Genomic DNA, 21,154 nt, shown 5'->3' with positions numbered 1-21,154 from the left:
TCTCGCCCGATGTCCCCAGGTGTGAATGAGGCTCACCTGATGTCCCCAGGTGTGAATGAGTCTCGCCTGATGTCCCCAGGTGTGAATGTCTGGTTCACACCATTAGAGGGGTGAAATATAACTGACCATAAGACTGATCTAGAATCAGCTTCCTCCCCTCCAGTCCTAACGGCCACCATTAGAGGGGTGATATAAGACTGATCTAGGACCAGTGTTAAACAGAGCTGAATGTCTGGTTCACACCATTTTGATGCTGATTTATTGTTATTGTAATTACATTAAATTGTTGAATGTTTCTGTCGATTTGGAAGTTCTTGAAGTCTCCGTCATTTGTTGGGTGTTGTGGAGACGGATCCAACCTGATGATGATCAATATCAAAGATAAAACACAGCCGGTTCCTCTACAGCCGGTTCCTCTCCAGCCGGTTCCTCTCCAGCCGGTTCCTCTCCAGTCAGATAAAACACAGCCGGTTCCTCTCCAGCCGGTTCCTCTCCAGCCGGTTCCTCTCCAGCCGGTTCCTCTCCAGTCAGATAAAACACAGCCGGTTCCTCTCCAGCCGGTTCCTCTCCAGCCGGTTCCTCTCCAGTCAGATAAAACACAGCCGGTTCCTCTCCAGTCAGATAAAACACAGTCGGTTCCTCTCCAGTCAGATAAAACACAGCCGGTTCCTCTCCAGTCAGATAAAACACAGTCGGTTCCTCTCCAGTCAGATAAAACACAGCCGGTTCCTCTCCAGTCAGATAAAACACAGACGGTTCCTCTCCAGACGGTTCCTCTCCAGTCAGATAAAACACAGCCGGTTCCTCTCCAGCCGGTTCCTCTCCAGCCGGTTCCTCTCCAGTCAGATAAAACACAGCCGGTTCCTCTCCAGTCAGATAAAACACAGCCGGTTCCTCTCCAGTCAGATAAAACACAGACGGTTCCTCTCCAGACGGTTCCTCTCCAGTCAGATAAAACACAGCCGGTTCCTCTCCAGCCGGTTCCTCTCCAGTCAGATAAAACACAGTCGGTTCCTCTCCAGTCAGATAAAACACAGCCGGTTCCTCTCCAGCCGGTTCCTCTCCAGTCAGTTCCTCTCCAGTCAGATAAAACACAGTCGGTTCCTCTCCAGCCGGTTCCTCTCCAGTCAGATAAAACACAGTCGGTTCCTCTCCAGTCAGATAAAACACAGCCGGTTCCTCTCCAGTCAGATAAAACACAGCCGGTTCCTCTCCAGCCGGTTCCTCTCCAGTCAGATAAAACACAGCCGGTTCCTCTCCAGTCAGATAAAACACAGCCGGTTCCTCTCCAGTCAGATAAAACACAGCCGGTTCCTCTCCAGTCAGATAAAACACAGCCGGTTCCTCTCCAGCCGGTTCCTCTCCAGTCAGATAAAACACAGCCGGTTCCTCTCCAGTCAGATAAAACACAGACGGTTCCTCTCCAGTCAGATAAAACACAGCCGGTTCCTCTCCAGTCAGATAAAACACAGCCGATTCCTCTCCAGACGGTTCCTCTCCAGCCGGTTCCTCTCCAGCCGGTTCCTCTCCAGTCAGATAAAACACAGCCGGTTCCTCTCCAGTCAGATAAAACACAGCCGGTTCCTCTCCAGTCAGATAAAACACAGCCGGTTCCTCTCCAGTCAGATAAAACACAGCCGGTTCCTCTCCAGTCAGATAAAACACAGCCGGTTCCTCTCCAGTCAGATAAAACACAGCCGGTTCCTCTCCAGTCAGATAAAACACAGTCGGTTCCTCTCCAGTCAGATAAAACACAGCCGGTTCCTCTCCAGTCGGTTCCTCCCCAGTCGGTTCCTCCCCAGTCGGTTCCTCCCCAGTCGGTTCCTCCCCAGTTGGTTCCTCTCCAGGCGGTTCCTCTCCAGGCGGTTCCTCTCCAGGCGGTTCCTCTCCAGTCGGTTCCTCTCCAGTCATCTTTCTCTCTCAATGGAAACATGATAAATGTGTGTATCTGGAACCCAATCCTAATGGCCGACGGGCTCTATATCTACCCACAATGCACGCTCTAATCACATCCAGTGATCCACACATGCTATCTACAGTATCGTTCCTCTTCTGAAGAAAAAGATGCGGTAGAGACCGAGGTGTGTTCCACATCCTTGAGTTTTATTTGTCTTGGGTTTCATTACATTAAACCGGTAAGGCAGAGACGGAAACACAGTCAGTCAAACTGTTAAGGCAGGGGACAAACCAGTCAGTCAAACCGTTTAGGCAGAGGACAGCAGAGAAGGAAACAGTCAGTCAAACAAACCGTTAAGGCAGAGAAGGAAACACAGTCAGTCAAACTGTTAAGGCAGGGGACAAACCAGTCAGTCAAACCGTTTAGGCAGAGACGGAAACACAGTCAGTCAAACCGTTAAGGCAGAGGACAAACCAGTCAGTCAAACCGTTAAGGCAGGGGACAAACCAGTCAGTCAATCCGGTAAGACAGGGGGCAAACCAGTCAGTCAAACCGTTTAGGCAGAGGACAGCAGAGAAGGAAACAGTCAGTCAAACAAACCGTTAAGGCAGAGAAGGAAACACAGTCAGTCAAACCGTTAAGGCAGGGGACAAACCAGTCAGTCAAACCGTTTAGGCAGAGGACAGCAGAGAAGGAAACAGTCAGTCAAACCGGTAAGGCAGAGGACACACCAGTCAGTCAAACCGGTAAGACAGGGGACAAACCAGTCAGTCAATCCGGTAAGACAGGGGGCAAACCAGTCAGTCAAACCGTTAAGGCAGGGGACAAACCAGTCAGTCAAACCGTTTAGGCAGAGGACAGCAGAGAAGGAAACAGTCAGTCAAACCGGTAAGGCAGAGGACACACCAGTCAGTCAAACCGGTAAGACAGGGGACAAACCAGTCAGTCAAACCGTTAAGGCAGAGGACAAACCAGTCAGTCAAACCGTTAAGGCAGAGGACAGCAGAGAAGGAAACAGTCAGTCAAACAAACCCTTAAGGCAGAGGACAAACCAGTCAGTCAAACCGTTAAGGTAGAGGACAACAGAGAAGGAAACAGTCAGTCAAACCGGTAAGACAGAGGACAGCAGAGAAGGAAACAGTCAGTCAAACCGGTAAGACAGAGGACAACAGAGAAGGAAACAGTCAGTCAAACCGGTAAGACAGAGGACAGCAGAGAAGGAAACAGTCAGTCAAACCGGTAAGACAGAGGACAGCAGAGAAGGAAACAGTCAATATTCAAGAGGTATGATGATGCGGCAGGTGACATGAAAACATTTCATCTTGAAAACAGGTCTTTAAAGTTCCTCCAGACCAGGCATGGGGAACCCCCCAGCGAAAGCCTCCACCTCCCCCCTCAGCTCTGCTACCCTCTCCTGGTGCTTCCCCTCCCCTGCCAGGGCCTCCTTAAACTCCTTCAGGGTCGCCTTGGGCTGCAGAGAGGCCTGGATGTCCAGGGTCATCTGGATACCTGTAGGGAGAACGAGGGGTGAGAGGTCAAGGGGTTAGAGGTGGCCTTGGTCTGCTAGCTGGACATCTAGGGTCAGCACTATGTCTATAGACACAGAGGTCAGGGGGTTAGAGGCAACGCACTCTTATCACCTACACACACACACACACACACACACACATTACGTATATACACACACACACACACACACACACACACACATTACGTATATACACGCATATACAGACAACTGGGACACAGAGCACTCTCACCACCTACAGAGGACTGTTTCTGTTTCTTACCATATACAGACAACTGGGACACAGAGCACTCTCACCACCTACAGAGGACTGTGTCTGTTTCTTACCATATACAGACAACTGGAACACAGAGCACTCTCACCACCTACAGAGGACTGTGTCTGTTTCTTACCATATACAGACAACTGGGACACAGAGCACTCTCACCACCTACAGAGGACTGTGTCTGTTACCATATACAGACAACTGGAACACAGAGCACTCTCACCACCTACAGAGGACTGTGTCTGTTACCATATACAGACAACTGGGACACAGAGCACTCTCACCACCTACAGAGGACTGTGTCTGTTACTTACCATATACAGACAACTGGGACACAGAGCACTCTCACCACCTACAGAGGACTGTGTCTGTTACCATATACAGACAACTGGGACACAGAGCACTCTCACCACCTACAGAGGACCGTGTCTGTTACTTACCATATACAGACAACTGGGACACAGAGCACTCTCACCACCTACAGAGGACTGTGTCTGTTAGTTACCTGGACAGGTGTTCTTGTTGCAGGCGATGGCAGCAGCTTCTAGAACCTTCTCAGCTCGTCCTCCGTCCGTCCCGTTAGGCCTCAGGTCCAGTAAGATCAGATGGTTATCAGAACCCCCTGGAGGACATTAACACAACCATACAACAACATTAACACAACCCTACAGCAACATTAACACAACCCTACAGCAACATTAACACAACCCTACAGCAACATTAACACAACCCTACAACATTAACACAACCCTACAGCAACATTAACACAACCCTACAGCAACATTAACACAACCCTACAGCAACATTAACACAACCCTACAACAACATTAACACAACCCACAGTCGGTTCCTCTCCAGTCAGATAAAACACAGCCGGTTCCTCTCCAGTCGGTTCCTCCCCAGTCGGTTCCTCCCCAGTCGGTTCCTCCCCAGTCGGTTCCTCCCCAGTTGGTTCCTCTCCAGGCGGTTCCTCTCCAGGCGGTTCCTCTCCAGGCGGTTCCTCTCCAGTCGGTTCCTCTCCAGTCATCTTTCTCTCTCAATGGAAACATGATAAATGTGTGTATCTGGAACCCAATCCTAATGGCCGACGGGCTCTATATCTACCCACAATGCACGCTCTAATCACATCCAGTGATCCACACATGCTATCTACAGTATCGTTCCTCTTCTGAAGAAAAAGATGCGGTAGAGACCGAGGTGTGTTCCACATCCTTGAGTTTTATTTGTCTTGGGTTTCATTACATTAAACCGGTAAGGCAGAGACGGAAACACAGTCAGTCAAACTGTTAAGGCAGGGGACAAACCAGTCAGTCAAACCGTTTAGGCAGAGGACAGCAGAGAAGGAAACAGTCAGTCAAACAAACCGTTAAGGCAGAGAAGGAAACACAGTCAGTCAAACTGTTAAGGCAGGGGACAAACCAGTCAGTCAAACCGTTTAGGCAGAGACGGAAACACAGTCAGTCAAACCGTTAAGGCAGAGGACAAACCAGTCAGTCAAACCGTTAAGGCAGGGGACAAACCAGTCAGTCAATCCGGTAAGACAGGGGGCAAACCAGTCAGTCAAACCGTTTAGGCAGAGGACAGCAGAGAAGGAAACAGTCAGTCAAACAAACCGTTAAGGCAGAGAAGGAAACACAGTCAGTCAAACCGTTAAGGCAGGGGACAAACCAGTCAGTCAAACCGTTTAGGCAGAGGACAGCAGAGAAGGAAACAGTCAGTCAAACCGGTAAGGCAGAGGACACACCAGTCAGTCAAACCGGTAAGACAGGGGACAAACCAGTCAGTCAATCCGGTAAGACAGGGGGCAAACCAGTCAGTCAAACCGTTAAGGCAGGGGACAAACCAGTCAGTCAAACCGTTTAGGCAGAGGACAGCAGAGAAGGAAACAGTCAGTCAAACCGGTAAGGCAGAGGACACACCAGTCAGTCAAACCGGTAAGACAGGGGACAAACCAGTCAGTCAAACCGTTAAGGCAGAGGACAAACCAGTCAGTCAAACCGTTAAGGCAGAGGACAGCAGAGAAGGAAACAGTCAGTCAAACAAACCCTTAAGGCAGAGGACAAACCAGTCAGTCAAACCGTTAAGGTAGAGGACAACAGAGAAGGAAACAGTCAGTCAAACCGGTAAGACAGAGGACAGCAGAGAAGGAAACAGTCAGTCAAACCGGTAAGACAGAGGACAACAGAGAAGGAAACAGTCAGTCAAACCGGTAAGACAGAGGACAGCAGAGAAGGAAACAGTCAGTCAAACCGGTAAGACAGAGGACAGCAGAGAAGGAAACAGTCAATATTCAAGAGGTATGATGATGCGGCAGGTGACATGAAAACATTTCATCTTGAAAACAGGTCTTTAAAGTTCCTCCAGACCAGGCATGGGGAACCCCCCAGCGAAAGCCTCCACCTCCCCCCTCAGCTCTGCTACCCTCTCCTGGTGCTTCCCCTCCCCTGCCAGGGCCTCCTTAAACTCCTTCAGGGTCGCCTTGGGCTGCAGAGAGGCCTGGATGTCCAGGGTCATCTGGATACCTGTAGGGAGAACGAGGGGTGAGAGGTCAAGGGGTTAGAGGTGGCCTTGGTCTGCTAGCTGGACATCTAGGGTCAGCACTATGTCTATAGACACAGAGGTCAGGGGGTTAGAGGTGGCCTTGTCTGCTAGCTGGACATCTAGGGTCAGCACTATGTCTATAGACACAGAGGTCAGGGGGTTAGAGGTGGCCTTGTCTGCTAGCTGGACATCTAGGGTCAGCACTATGTCTATCGACACAGGGGTTAGGGGTGGTCTTGGTCTGCTAACTGGACATCTAGGGTCAGCACTATGTCTATAGACACAGAGGTCAGGGGGTTAGAGGTGGCCTTGGTCTGCTAGCTGGACATCTAGGGTCAGCACTATGTCTATAGACACAGGGGTCAGGGGTCACCTCTGTGGATGAACTCTGCGACCTTCCTGAAGTCGTCTTCAACCATTCCTCTGGAGGTCAGAGCAGGAGAGCCGAACCTCAGACCGCTGGGACGCAACGCACTCTTATCACCTACACACACACACACACACACACACACATTACGTATATACACACACACACACACACACACACATTACGTATATACACGCATATACAGACAACTGGGACACAGAGCACTCTCACCACCTACAGAGGACTGTTTCTGTTTCTTACCATATACAGACAACTGGGACACAGAGCACTCTCACCACCTACAGAGGACTGTGTCTGTTTCTTACCATATACAGACAACTGGAACACAGAGCACTCTCACCACCTACAGAGGACTGTGTCTGTTTCTTACCATATACAGACAACTGGGACACAGAGCACTCTCACCACCTACAGAGGACCGTGTCTGTTACCATATACAGACAACTGGAACACAGAGCACTCTCACCACCTACAGAGGACTGTGTCTGTTACCATATACAGACAACTGGGACACAGAGCACTCTCACCACCTACAGAGGACTGTGTCTGTTACTTACCATATACAGACAACTGGGACACAGAGCACTCTCACCACCTACAGAGGACTGTGTCTGTTACCATATACAGACAACTGGGACACAGAGCACTCTCACCACCTACAGAGGACCGTGTCTGTTACTTACCATATACAGACAACTGGGACACAGAGCACTCTCACCACCTACAGAGGACTGTGTCTGTTACTTACCATATACAGACAACTGGGACACAGAGCACTCTCACCACCTACAGAGGACTGTGTCTGTTAGTTACCTGGACAGGTGTTCTTGTTGCAGGCGATGGCAGCAGCTTCTAGAACCTTCTCAGCTCGTCCTCCGTCCGTCCCGTTAGGCCTCAGGTCCAGTAAGATCAGATGGTTATCAGAACCCCCTGGAGGACATTAACACAACCATACAACAACATTAACACAACCCTACAGCAACATTAACACAACCCTACAGCAACATTAACACAACCCTACAGCAACATTAACACAACCCTACAACATTAACACAACCCTACAGCAACATTAACACAACCCTACAGCAACATTAACACAACCCTACAGCAACATTAACACAACCCTACAACAACATTAACACAACCCTACAGCAACATTAACACAACCCTACAGCAACATTAACACAACCCTACAGCAACATTAACACAACCCTACAGCAACATTAACACAACCCTACAGCAACATTAACACAACCCTACAGCAACATTAACACAACCCTACAACATTAACACAACCCTACAGCAACATTACCAACCCTACAGCAACATTAACACAACCCTACAGCAACATTACCACAACCCTACAACATTAACACAACCCTACAGCAACATTAACACAACCCTACAGCAACATTAACACAACCCTACAACATTAACACAACCCTACAGCAACATTAACACAACCCTACAGCAACATTAACACAACCCTACAGCAACATTAACACAACCCTACAACAACATTAACACAACCCACAGTCGGTTCCTCTCCAGTCAGATAAAACACAGCCGGTTCCTCTCCAGTCGGTTCCTCCCCAGTCGGTTCCTCCCCAGTCGGTTCCTCCCCAGTCGGTTCCTCCCCAGTTGGTTCCTCTCCAGGCGGTTCCTCTCCAGGCGGTTCCTCTCCAGGCGGTTCCTCTCCAGTCGGTTCCTCTCCAGTCATCTTTCTCTCTCAATGGAAACATGATAAATGTGTGTATCTGGAACCCAATCCTAATGGCCGACGGGCTCTATATCTACCCACAATGCACGCTCTAATCACATCCAGTGATCCACACATGCTATCTACAGTATCGTTCCTCTTCTGAAGAAAAAGATGCGGTAGAGACCGAGGTGTGTTCCACATCCTTGAGTTTTATTTGTCTTGGGTTTCATTACATTAAACCGGTAAGGCAGAGACGGAAACACAGTCAGTCAAACTGTTAAGGCAGGGGACAAACCAGTCAGTCAAACCGTTTAGGCAGAGGACAGCAGAGAAGGAAACAGTCAGTCAAACAAACCGTTAAGGCAGAGAAGGAAACACAGTCAGTCAAACTGTTAAGGCAGGGGACAAACCAGTCAGTCAAACCGTTTAGGCAGAGACGGAAACACAGTCAGTCAAACCGTTAAGGCAGAGGACAAACCAGTCAGTCAAACCGTTAAGGCAGGGGACAAACCAGTCAGTCAATCCGGTAAGACAGGGGGCAAACCAGTCAGTCAAACCGTTTAGGCAGAGGACAGCAGAGAAGGAAACAGTCAGTCAAACAAACCGTTAAGGCAGAGAAGGAAACACAGTCAGTCAAACCGTTAAGGCAGGGGACAAACCAGTCAGTCAAACCGTTTAGGCAGAGGACAGCAGAGAAGGAAACAGTCAGTCAAACCGGTAAGGCAGAGGACACACCAGTCAGTCAAACCGGTAAGACAGGGGACAAACCAGTCAGTCAATCCGGTAAGACAGGGGGCAAACCAGTCAGTCAAACCGTTAAGGCAGGGGACAAACCAGTCAGTCAAACCGTTTAGGCAGAGGACAGCAGAGAAGGAAACAGTCAGTCAAACCGGTAAGGCAGAGGACACACCAGTCAGTCAAACCGGTAAGACAGGGGACAAACCAGTCAGTCAAACCGTTAAGGCAGAGGACAAACCAGTCAGTCAAACCGTTAAGGCAGAGGACAGCAGAGAAGGAAACAGTCAGTCAAACAAACCCTTAAGGCAGAGGACAAACCAGTCAGTCAAACCGTTAAGGTAGAGGACAACAGAGAAGGAAACAGTCAGTCAAACCGGTAAGACAGAGGACAGCAGAGAAGGAAACAGTCAGTCAAACCGGTAAGACAGAGGACAACAGAGAAGGAAACAGTCAGTCAAACCGGTAAGACAGAGGACAGCAGAGAAGGAAACAGTCAGTCAAACCGGTAAGACAGAGGACAGCAGAGAAGGAAACAGTCAATATTCAAGAGGTATGATGATGCGGCAGGTGACATGAAAACATTTCATCTTGAAAACAGGTCTTTAAAGTTCCTCCAGACCAGGCATGGGGAACCCCCCAGCGAAAGCCTCCACCTCCCCCCTCAGCTCTGCTACCCTCTCCTGGTGCTTCCCCTCCCCTGCCAGGGCCTCCTTAAACTCCTTCAGGGTCGCCTTGGGCTGCAGAGAGGCCTGGATGTCCAGGGTCATCTGGATACCTGTAGGGAGAACGAGGGGTGAGAGGTCAAGGGGTTAGAGGTGGCCTTGGTCTGCTAGCTGGACATCTAGGGTCAGCACTATGTCTATAGACACAGAGGTCAGGGGGTTAGAGGTGGCCTTGTCTGCTAGCTGGACATCTAGGGTCAGCACTATGTCTATAGACACAGAGGTCAGGGGGTTAGAGGTGGCCTTGTCTGCTAGCTGGACATCTAGGGTCAGCACTATGTCTATCGACACAGGGGTTAGGGGTGGTCTTGGTCTGCTAACTGGACATCTAGGGTCAGCACTATGTCTATAGACACAGAGGTCAGGGGGTTAGAGGTGGCCTTGGTCTGCTAGCTGGACATCTAGGGTCAGCACTATGTCTATAGACACAGGGGTCAGGGGTCACCTCTGTGGATGAACTCTGCGACCTTCCTGAAGTCGTCTTCAACCATTCCTCTGGAGGTCAGAGCAGGAGAGCCGAACCTCAGACCGCTGGGACGCAACGCACTCTTATCACCTACACACACACACACACACACACACACATTACGTATATACACACACACACACACACACACACACACACATTACGTATATACACGCATATACAGACAACTGGGACACAGAGCACTCTCACCACCTACAGAGGACTGTTTCTGTTTCTTACCATATACAGACAACTGGGACACAGAGCACTCTCACCACCTACAGAGGACTGTGTCTGTTTCTTACCATATACAGACAACTGGAACACAGAGCACTCTCACCACCTACAGAGGACTGTGTCTGTTTCTTACCATATACAGACAACTGGGACACAGAGCACTCTCACCACCTACAGAGGACCGTGTCTGTTACCATATACAGACAACTGGAACACAGAGCACTCTCACCACCTACAGAGGACTGTGTCTGTTACCATATACAGACAACTGGGACACAGAGCACTCTCACCACCTACAGAGGACTGTGTCTGTTACTTACCATATACAGACAACTGGGACACAGAGCACTCTCACCACCTACAGAGGACTGTGTCTGTTACCATATACAGACAACTGGGACACAGAGCACTCTCACCACCTACAGAGGACCGTGTCTGTTACTTACCATATACAGACAACTGGGACACAGAGCACTCTCACCACCTACAGAGGACTGTGTCTGTTACTTACCATATACAGACAACTGGGACACAGAGCACTCTCACCACCTACAGAGGACTGTGTCTGTTAGTTACCTGGACAGGTGTTCTTGTTGCAGGCGATGGCAGCAGCTTCTAGAACCTTCTCAGCTCGTCCTCCGTCCGTCCCGTTAGGCCTCAGGTCCAGTAAGATCAGATGGTTATCAGAACCCCCTGGAGGACATTAACACAACCATACAACAACATTAACACAACCCTACAGCAACATTAACACAACCCTACAGCAACATTAACACAACCCTACAGCAACATTAACACAACCCTACAACATTAACACAACCCTACAGCAACATTAACACAACCCTACAGCAACATTAACACAACCCTACAGCAACATTAACACAACCCTACAACAACATTAACACAACCCTACAGCAACATTAACACAACCCTACAGCAACATTAACACAACCCTACAGCAACATTAACACAACCCTACAGCAACATTAACACAACCCTACAGCAACATTAACACAACCCTACAGCAACATTAACACAACCCTACAACATTAACACAACCCTACAGCAACATTACCAACCCTACAGCAACATTAACACAACCCTACAGCAACATTACCACAACCCTACAACATTAACACAACCCTACAGCAACATTAACACAACCCTACAGCAACATTAACACAACCCTACAGCAACATTAACACAACCCTACAACAACATTAACAACCCTACAGCAACATTAACACAACCCTACAACAACATTAACACAACCCTACAGCAACATTAACACAACCCTACAGCAACATTAACACAACCCTACAGCAACATTAACACAACCCTACAACAACATTAACACAACCCTACAGCAACATTAACACAACCCTACAGCAACATACAGCAACATTAACACAACCCTACAGCAACATTAACACAACCCTACAACAACATTAACACAACCATACAACAACATACAACAACATTAACACAACCCTACAGCAACATTAACACAACCCTACAGCAACATTAACACAACCCTACAGCAACATTAACACAACCCTACAGCAACATTACCAACCCTACAACAACATTAACACAACCCTACGGCAACCCTACAGCAACATTAACACAACCCTACAGCAACATTAACACAACCCTACAACAACGTTAACACAACCCTACAGCAACATTAACACAACCCTACGGCAACCCTACAGCAACATTAACACAACCCTACAGCAACATTAACACAACATTAACACAGGTTACAGTCTGTTAACCACAACCATGACATTATTGTCTCACCGGTGACGATCTTGTAGCCGTGGTTGATGAGGGCGTTGGCCATAGCTCTGCAGTTAGAGAGCACCTGGTACTGATACGCCTTAAACTCTGGGGTCAGAGCCTGCTTCAGGGCCACCGCCACACCTAGAGAAACATTCACACACATTAACACACACACACTAACCCTTAAACTCTGGGGTCAGAGCCTGCTCCACCTAGAGAAACACTAACCCTTAAACTCTGGGGTCAGAGCCTGCTCCACCTGGAGAAACATTAACCCTTAAACTCTGGGGTCAGAGCCTGCTCCACCTGGAGAAACATTAACCCTTAAACTCTGGGGTCAGAGCCTGCTCCACCTGGAGAAACATTAACCCTTAAACTCTGGGATCAGAGCCTGCTTCAGGGCCAAAACCACACCTAGAGAAACATTCACACACATTAACACACACACACACTAACCCTTAAACTCTGGGATCAGAGCCTGCTTCAGGGCCACCGCCACACCTAGAGAAACATTCACACACATTAACACACACACACACACACTAACCCTTAAACTCTGGGGTCAGAGCCTGCTTCAGGGCCACCGCCACACCTAGAGAAACATTCACACACACACTAACCCTTAAACTCTGGGGTCAGAGCCTGCTCCACCTGGAGAAACACTAACCCTTAAACTCTAGGGTCAGAGCCTGCTCCACCTGGAGAAACACTAACCCTTAAACTCTGGGGTCAGAGCCTGCTCCACCTGGAGAAACATTAACCCTTAAACTCTGGGGTCAGAGCCTGCTCCACCTGGAGAAACACTAACCCTTAAACTCTGGGGTCAGAGCCTGCTCCACCTGGATAAACATTAACCCTTAAACTCTGGGGTCAGAGCCTGCTCCACCTGGAGAAACATTAACCCTTAAACTCTGGGGTCAGAGCCTGCTCCACCTGGAGAAACATTAACCCTTAAACTCTGGGGTCAGAGCCTGCTCCACCTGGAGAAACATTAACCCTTAAACTCTGGGGTCAGAGCCTGCTCCACCTGGAGAAACATTAACCCTTAAACTCTGGGGTCAGAGCCTGCTCCACCTGGAGAAACACTAACCCTTAAACTCTGGGGTCAGAGCCTGCTCCACCTGGATAAACATTAACCCTTAAACTCTGGGGTCAGAGCCTGCTCCACCTGGAGAAACATTAACCCTTAAACTCTGGGGTCAGAGCCTGCTCCACCTGGAGAAACATTAACCCTTAAACTCTGGGGTCAGAGCCTGCTCCACCTGGAGAAACATTAACCCTTAAACTCTGGGGTCAGAGCCTGCTCCACCTGGAGAAACATTAACCCTTAAACTCTGGGGTCAGAGCCTGCTCCACCTGGAGAAACACTAACCCTTAAACTCTGGGGTCAGAGCCTGCTCCACCTGGATAAACATTAACCCTTAAACTCTGGGGTCAGAGCCTGCTCCACCTGGAGAAACATTAACCCTTAAACTCTGGGGTCAGAGCCTGCTCCACCTGGAGAAACATGAACCCTTAAACTCCGGGGTCAGCGCCTGCTCCACCTGGAGAAACATTAACCCTTAAACTCTGGGGTCAGAGCCTGCTCCACCTGGAGAAACATTAACCCTTAAACTCTGGGGTCAGAGCCTGCTCCACCTGGAGAAACATTAACCCTTAAACTCTGGGGTCAGAGCCTGCTCCACCTGGAGAAACATTAACCCTTAAACTCTGTGGTCAGAGCCTGCTCCACCTGGAGAAACATTAACCCTTAAACTCTGGGGTCAGAGCCTGCTCCACCTGGAGAAACATTAACCCTTAAACTCTGGGGTCAGAGCCTGCTCCACCTGGAGAAACATTAACCCTTAAACTCTGGGGTCAGAGCCTGCTCCACCTGGAGAAACATTAACCCTTAACCTCTGGGGTCAGAGCCTGCTCCACCTGGAGAAACATTAACCCTTAAACTCTGGGGTCAGAGCCTGCTCCACCTGGAGAAACATTAACCCTTAAACTCTGGGGTCAGAGCCTGCTCCACCTGGAGAAACATTAACCCTTAAACTCTGGGGTCAGAGCCTGCTCCACCTGGAGAAACATTAACCCTTAAACTCTGGGGTCAGAGCCTGCTCCACCTGGAGAAACATTAACCCTTAAACTCTGGGGTCAGAGCCTGCTCCACCTGGAGAAACACTAACCCTTAAACTCTGGGGTCAGAGCCTGCTCCACCTGGATAAACATTAACCCTTAAACTCTGGGGTCAGAGCCTGCTCCACCTGGAGAAACATTAACCCTTAAACTCTGGGGTCAGAGCCTGCTCCACCTGGAGAAACATTAACCCTTAAACTCCGGGGTCAGAGCCTGCTCCACCTGGAGAAACATTAACCCTTAAACTCTGGGGTCAGAGCCTGCTCCACCTGGAGAAACATTAACCCTTAAACTCTGGGGTCAGAGCCTGCTCCACCTGGAGAAACATTAACCCTTAAACTCTGGGGTCAGAGCCTGCTCCACCTGGAGAAACACACAGTGCATTCAGAAACTATTGAGACCAACTTGGCTTTTCCCACATTTTGTTACAGCATCATTCTACAGTGGATTCAATATTTTTTTCCCTTTATCAATTTACACACAATACCCCATAATGACATCACATACCCCATAATGACATCACAATACCCCATAATGACATCACAATACCCCATAATGACATCACAATACCCCATAATGACATCACAATACCCCATAATGACATCACAATACCCCATAATGACATCACAATACCCCATAATGACATCACAATACCCCATAATGAGAAAGCAAAAACGGGTTTTTGGAATTTTTTGCAAACGTATAAAAAATAAAAAATAACATTTACATAAGTATTCAGACCCTTCACTCAGTACCTTGTTGAAGCACCTTTGGCAGCGATTACAGCCTCTAGTCTTCTTGGGTATGATGCTACAAGCTAGGCACACCTGTATTTGGGGAGTTTCTCCCATTCTTCTCTGCAGATCCTCTCAAGCTCTGTCAGGTTGGACAGGGAGTGTCACTGCATAGCTATTTTCTCTGTAGAGATGTTCGATCAGGTTCAAGTCCGGGCTCTGGCTGGGCCATTCAAGGACATTCAGAGACTTGTCCCGAAGCCACTCCTGTGTTGTCTTGGCTGTGTGCTTAGGGTCGTTGTCCTGTTGGAAGGTGAACCTTTTCCCTAGTCTGAAGTCCTGAGTGCTCTGGAGCACATTTTCATTAAGGATCTCTCTGCACTTTGCTCTGTTCATCTTTCCCTCGATCCTGACTAGTCTCCCAGTCCCTGCTGCTGAAAAACATCCCCACAGCATGATGCTGCCACCACCGTGCTTCACCGTAGGGATGCTGCCACCCCCGTGCTTCACCGTAGGGATGCTGCCACCACCATGCTTCACCATCATGGTGCCAGGTTTCCTCCAGACATGACGCTTGGCATTCATGCCAAAGACTTCAATCTTGGTTTTATCAGACCAAAGAACCTTGTTTCTCATGGTCTGAGAGTCCTTTAGGTGCCTTGAGGCAAACTCCAAGCGGGCTGTCATGTGCTTTTTACTGAGGAGTGGCTTCCGTCTGGCCACTCTACCATAAAGGCCTGATTGGTGGAGTGCTGCAGAGATGGTTGTCCTTCTGGAAGTATCTCCCATCTCCACAGAGGAAATCTGGAGCTCTGTCAGTGACCATCGGGTCTTTGGTCACCTCCCTGACCAAGGCCCTTCTCCCACGATTGCTCAGTTTTCCTGGGCGGCCAGCTCTAGGAAGAATTTGGGGGCTTCCAAACTTTTTCCATTTAGGTTTAACTTAACCTTTATTTAACTAGGCAAGTCAGTTATTTACAATGACGGCCTCCCACAACCCGGACGACGCTGGGCCAATGGTGCGCAGCCCTATTGCACTCCCAATCATGGCTGGTTGTGATACAGCCTGGAATCAAACCAGGGTCTGTAGTGACGCCTCTAGCACTGAGATGCAGTGGCTTAGACCGCTGCGCCACTCGGGAGTGATGGAGACCCACTGTGTTCTTGGGGACCTTCAATGCTGCAGACATTCTTTTGGTACCCTTCCCCAGATCTGTGCCTCGACACAATCCCGTCTCGGAGCTCTACGGACAAATTGTTTTACCTCATGGCTCGGTGTTTGCTCTGACATGCACAAACATCTCAAGGATGATCAATGGAAACCGGAAGCATCTGAGCTCAATTCCAAGTCTCATAGCAAAGGGTCTGAATACTTATGTAAATAAGGTATGTTTTTATTCTAATTATACATTTGCCAACAATTCTAAAAACCTGTTTTCACTTGGTCATTATGGAGCATCGTGATGTCATTATGGGGTATTGTGATGTCATTATGGAGCATCGTGATGTCATTATGGGGTATTGTGATGTCATTATGGAGCATCGTGATGTCATTATGGAGTATCGTGATGTCATTATGGAGTATCGTGACGTCATTATGGAGTATCGTGATGTCATTATGGAGCATCGTGTGTAGATTGAAGAGGATTTTTTTAAATAAATCAATTTTAGAATAAGGATGTAACGTAACAAAATGTGGAAAAAGTCAAGGGGTCTGAATACTTTCCGAAGGCTCTGTATATTAGAACACCACACACACTGAGGTGTCCTGGTTACTGTACCTGTCATAGTGAGGTGTCCTGGCTACTGTACCTGTCATAGTGAGGTGTCCTGGCTACTGTACCTGTCATAGTGAGGTGTCCTGGCTACTGTACCTGTCATAGTGAGGTGTCCTGGCTACTTTACCTGTCATAGTGAGGTGTCCTGGCTACTTTACCTGTTATAGTGAGGTGTCCTGGCTACTGTACCTGTCATAGTGAGGTGTCCTGGCTACTGTACCTGTCATAGTGAGGTGTCCTAGCTACTTTACCTGTCATAGTGTGGTAGTGAGGTGTCCTGGTTACTGTACCTGTCATAGTGAGGTGTCCTGGCTACTGTACCTGTCATAGTGAGGTGTCCTGGCTACTTTACCTGTCATAGTGAGGTGTCCTGGCTACTTTACCTGTCATAGTGAGGTGTCCTGGCTACTTTACCTGTCATAGTGTGGTAGTGAGGTGTCCTAGCTACTTTACCTGTCATAGTGAGGTGTCCTAGCTACTTTACCTGTCATAGTGAGGTGTCCTGGCTACTTTACCTGTCATAGTGAGGTGTCCTGGCTACATTACCTGTCATAGTGAGGTGTCCTGGCTACTTTACCTGTCATAGTGTGGTAGTGAGGTGTCCTAGCTACTTTACCTGTCATAGTGAGGTGTCCTAGCTACTTTACCTGTCATAGTGAGGTGTCCTGGTTACTGTACCTGTCATAGTGAGGTGTCCTGGTTACTGTACCTGTCATAGTGAGGTGTCCTGGTTACTGTACCTGTCATAGTGAGGTGTCCTAGCTACTGTACCTGTCATAGTGTGGTAGTGAGGTGTCCTAGCTACTGTACCTGTCATAGTGTGGTAGTAAGGTGTCCTAGCTACTTTACCTGTCATAGTGTGGTTGTGAGGTGTCCTAGCTACTTTACCTGTCATAGTGTGGTTGTGAGGTGTCCTAGCTACTTTACCTGTCATAGTAAGGTGTCCTGGCTACATCACCTGTCATAGTGAGGTGTCCTAGCTACTTTACCTGTCATAGTGAGGTGTCCTGGCTACATTACCTGTCATAGTGAGGTGTCCTAGCTACTTTACCTGTCATAGTGAGGTGTCCTAGCTACTTTACCTGTCATAGTGAGGTGTCCAGGCTACTTTACCTGTCATAGTGAGGTGTCCTGGCTACATTACCTGTCATAGTGTGGTAGTGAGTTGTCCTAGCTACTTTACCTGTCATAGTGAGGTGTCCTAGCTACTTTACCTGTCATAGTGAGGTGTCCTAGCTACTTTACCTGTCATAGTGAGGTGTCCAGGCTACTTTACCTGTCATAGTGAGGTGTCCTGGCTACATTACCTGTCATAGTGTGGTAGTGAGTTGTCCTAGCTACTTTACCTGTCATAGTGAGGTGTCCTAGCTACTTTACCTGTCATAGTGAGGTGTCCTGGCTACTTTACCTGTCATAGTGAGGTGTCCTAGCTACTTTACCTGTCATAGTGAGGTGTCCTAGCTACTTTACCTGTCATAGTGAGGTGTCCTGGCTACTTTACCTGTCATAGTGAGGTGTCCTGGCTACTTTACCTGTCATAGTGAGGTGTCCTAGCTACTTTACCTGTCATAGTGAGGTGTCCTAGCTACTTTACCTGTCATAGTGAGGTGTCCTGGCTACTTTACCTGTCATAGTGTGGTTGTGAGGTTTCCTAGTTAATATCCACCTTAGAGATGTCTGTATAGGTGCCTGAATATAATGCCGATATAGGTGTCCAGAGAAGTGCCTGTACCTGCGATGGCGTGGTTGTGGGGTCCTCCCTGTAGTCCTGGGAACACTGCCTGGTTGATGAGAGACTCCAGATTATACAGAGTCTCCTTTCCCTTAGGGTCCACACTACGTATTCCTGGAGGACAGGGACACAGAGAGAGACCAGCATGATAGACACACTAAACCCCACAGAGAGAGAGACCAGCATGATACACACACTAAACCCCACAGAGAGAGACCAGCATGATACACGCACTAAACCCCACAGAGAGAGACCAGCATGACACACACACTAAACCCCACACAGAGAGAGAGACCAGCATGATACACACACTAAACCCCACAGAGAGAGAGACCAGCATGATACACACACTAAACCCCATACAGAGAGACCAACATGATACACACACTAAACCCCACAGAGAGAGACCAGCATGCTACACACACTAAACCCAACAGAGAGAGAGACCAGCAAGATACACACACTAAAACCCTACACAGAGAGAGACCAGCATGATACACACACTAAACCCCACAGAGAGAGAGACCAGCAAGATACACACACTAAGCCCCACAGAGAGAGAGAGGCCAGCATGATACACACACTAAACCCCACACAGAGAGAGACCAGCATGATACACACACTAAACCCCACAGAGAGAGAGACCAGCATGATACACACACTAAACCCCACAGAGAGAGACCAGCATGATACACGCACTAAACCCCACAGAGAGAGAGAGACACCAGCAAGATACACACACTAAACCCCACACAGAGAGAGACCAGCATGATACACACACTAAACCCCACAGAGAGAGAGACCAGCATGATACACACACTAAACCCCACACAGAGAGACCAACATGATACACACACTAAACCCCACAGAGAGAGACCAGCATGCTACACACACTAAACCCAACAGAGAGAGAGACCAGCAAGATACACACACTAAAACCCTACACAGAGAGAGACCAGCATGATACACACACTAAACCCCACAGAGAGAGAGACCAGCAAGATACACACACTAAGCCCCACAGAGAGAGAGAGACCAGCATGATACACACACTAAACCCCACACAGAGAGAGACCAGCATGATACACACACTAAACCCCACACAGAGAGAGAGACCAGCATGATACACACACCAAACCCCGCACAGAGAGAGACCTGCATGATACACACACTAAACACCACACAGAGAGAGAGAGAGAGAGAGAGAGAGAGATCAGCATGATACACACACTAAACCCCACACAGAGAGACCAGCATGATACACACTAAACCCCACACAGAAAGAGACCAGCATGATACACACACACTAAACCCCACACAGAAAGAGAGAGAGAGACCAGCATGATACACACACTAAACCCCACACAGAGAGAGACCAGCATGATACACTAAACCCCACACAGAAAGAGACCAGCATGATACACACACACTAAACCCCACACAGAAAGAGACCAGCATGATACACACACTAAACCCCACACAGAGAGAGAGACCAGCAAGATACACACACTAAACCCCACAGAGAGAGAGACCAGCAAGATACACACACTAAACCCCACAAGGAGAGAGAGACCAGCATGATACACACACTAAACCCCACACAGAGAGACCAGCATGATACACACACTTAAACCCCACACAGAGAGAGAGACCAGCATGATACACGCACTAAACCCCACAGAGAGAGAGACCAGCATGATACACACACTAAACCCCACACAGAGAGAGACCAGCATGATACACACACTAAACCCCACACAGAAAGAGACCAGCATGATACACACACTAAACCACACACAGAGAGAGAGACCAGCATGATACACACACTAAACCCCACAGAGAGACACCAGCATGATACACACACTAAACCCCACACAGAGAGAGACCAGCATGATACACACACTAAACCCCACACAGAGAGAGACCAGCATGATACACACACTAAACCCCACAGAGAGAGACCAACATGATACACACACTAAACCCCACGCAGAGAGAGACCAGCATGATACACACACTAAACCCAACAGAGAGAGAGACCAGCAAGATACACACACTAAAACCCTACACAGAGAGAGACCAGCAAGATACACACACTAAACCCCACAGAGAGAGACCAGCATGATACACACACTAAACCTCACACAGAGAGAGACCAGCATGATACACACACTAAACCCCACAGAGAGAGACCAGCATGATGCACACACTAAACCCCACAGAGAGAGAGACCAGCATGATACCCTCCCTCCTCTCCGTACCCTTTCTGTAGAAGATGACCCCAGAGCGACAGCCCCGCAGCGTCTTGTGGGTCGTCGTGGAGACCACGTCACAGTACTCGAACGGAGACGGGACGACCCCGGCCGCCACCAGTCCGCTGATGTGTGCCATGTCGGCCAATAGGAAAGCTCCGTTCTCATCGGCGATACGACGCAGCCGAGCGTAGTCGAGGTTACGGGAATAACAGCTGGTACCTGGAGAGAAGACGGAACGATTAACAGGAAACGGTCTCGTTTTTTA

At 48.8% G+C, this 21,154-nt stretch overlaps 1 protein-coding gene and 1 long non-coding RNA gene across 3 annotated transcripts in view; both read right to left on the bottom strand.

The window, feature by feature from the left end:
* Positions 1-5,653: 5,653 nt before the first annotated feature.
* On the bottom strand, positions 5,654-7,580 carry LOC139365272 (uncharacterized). Its single transcript, XR_011626568.1, has 3 exons — positions 7,433-7,580; positions 6,605-6,715; positions 5,654-6,212 (listed from the first exon to the last, which is right to left on the bottom strand). It is a non-coding gene; the product is annotated as an uncharacterized lncRNA (long non-coding RNA).
* Positions 7,581-8,510: 930 nt separating this feature from the next.
* Positions 8,511-21,154, bottom strand: part of LOC139365271 (serine hydroxymethyltransferase, cytosolic-like) — an 82,664-nt gene continuing 70,020 nt past the window's right edge. For both annotated transcript variants that reach the window (XM_071102781.1, XM_071102782.1), the window contains 6 exons: positions 20,896-21,108; positions 18,635-18,748; positions 12,288-12,410; positions 11,061-11,177; positions 10,227-10,337; positions 8,511-9,834 (listed from right to left, as the gene is read on the bottom strand). In XM_071102781.1, coding sequence (XP_070958882.1) covers positions 9,662-9,834; positions 10,227-10,337; positions 11,061-11,177; positions 12,288-12,410; positions 18,635-18,748; positions 20,896-21,108 — 851 coding nt within the window. In that variant the 3' untranslated portion in view covers positions 8,511-9,661. The remainder of the gene's footprint in view (positions 9,835-10,226; positions 10,338-11,060; positions 11,178-12,287; positions 12,411-18,634; positions 18,749-20,895; positions 21,109-21,154) is intronic.

The sequence above is a fragment of the Oncorhynchus clarkii genome, chromosome 13 (genome assembly GCF_045791955.1).
Source record: "Oncorhynchus clarkii lewisi isolate Uvic-CL-2024 chromosome 13, UVic_Ocla_1.0, whole genome shotgun sequence".
NCBI classification, from domain to species: Eukaryota; Metazoa; Chordata; class Actinopteri; order Salmoniformes; family Salmonidae; genus Oncorhynchus; species Oncorhynchus clarkii.
The sequence above is the reverse complement of the archived record's forward strand: the minus strand, read 5'-3'. Positions and strand labels throughout refer to the sequence as shown.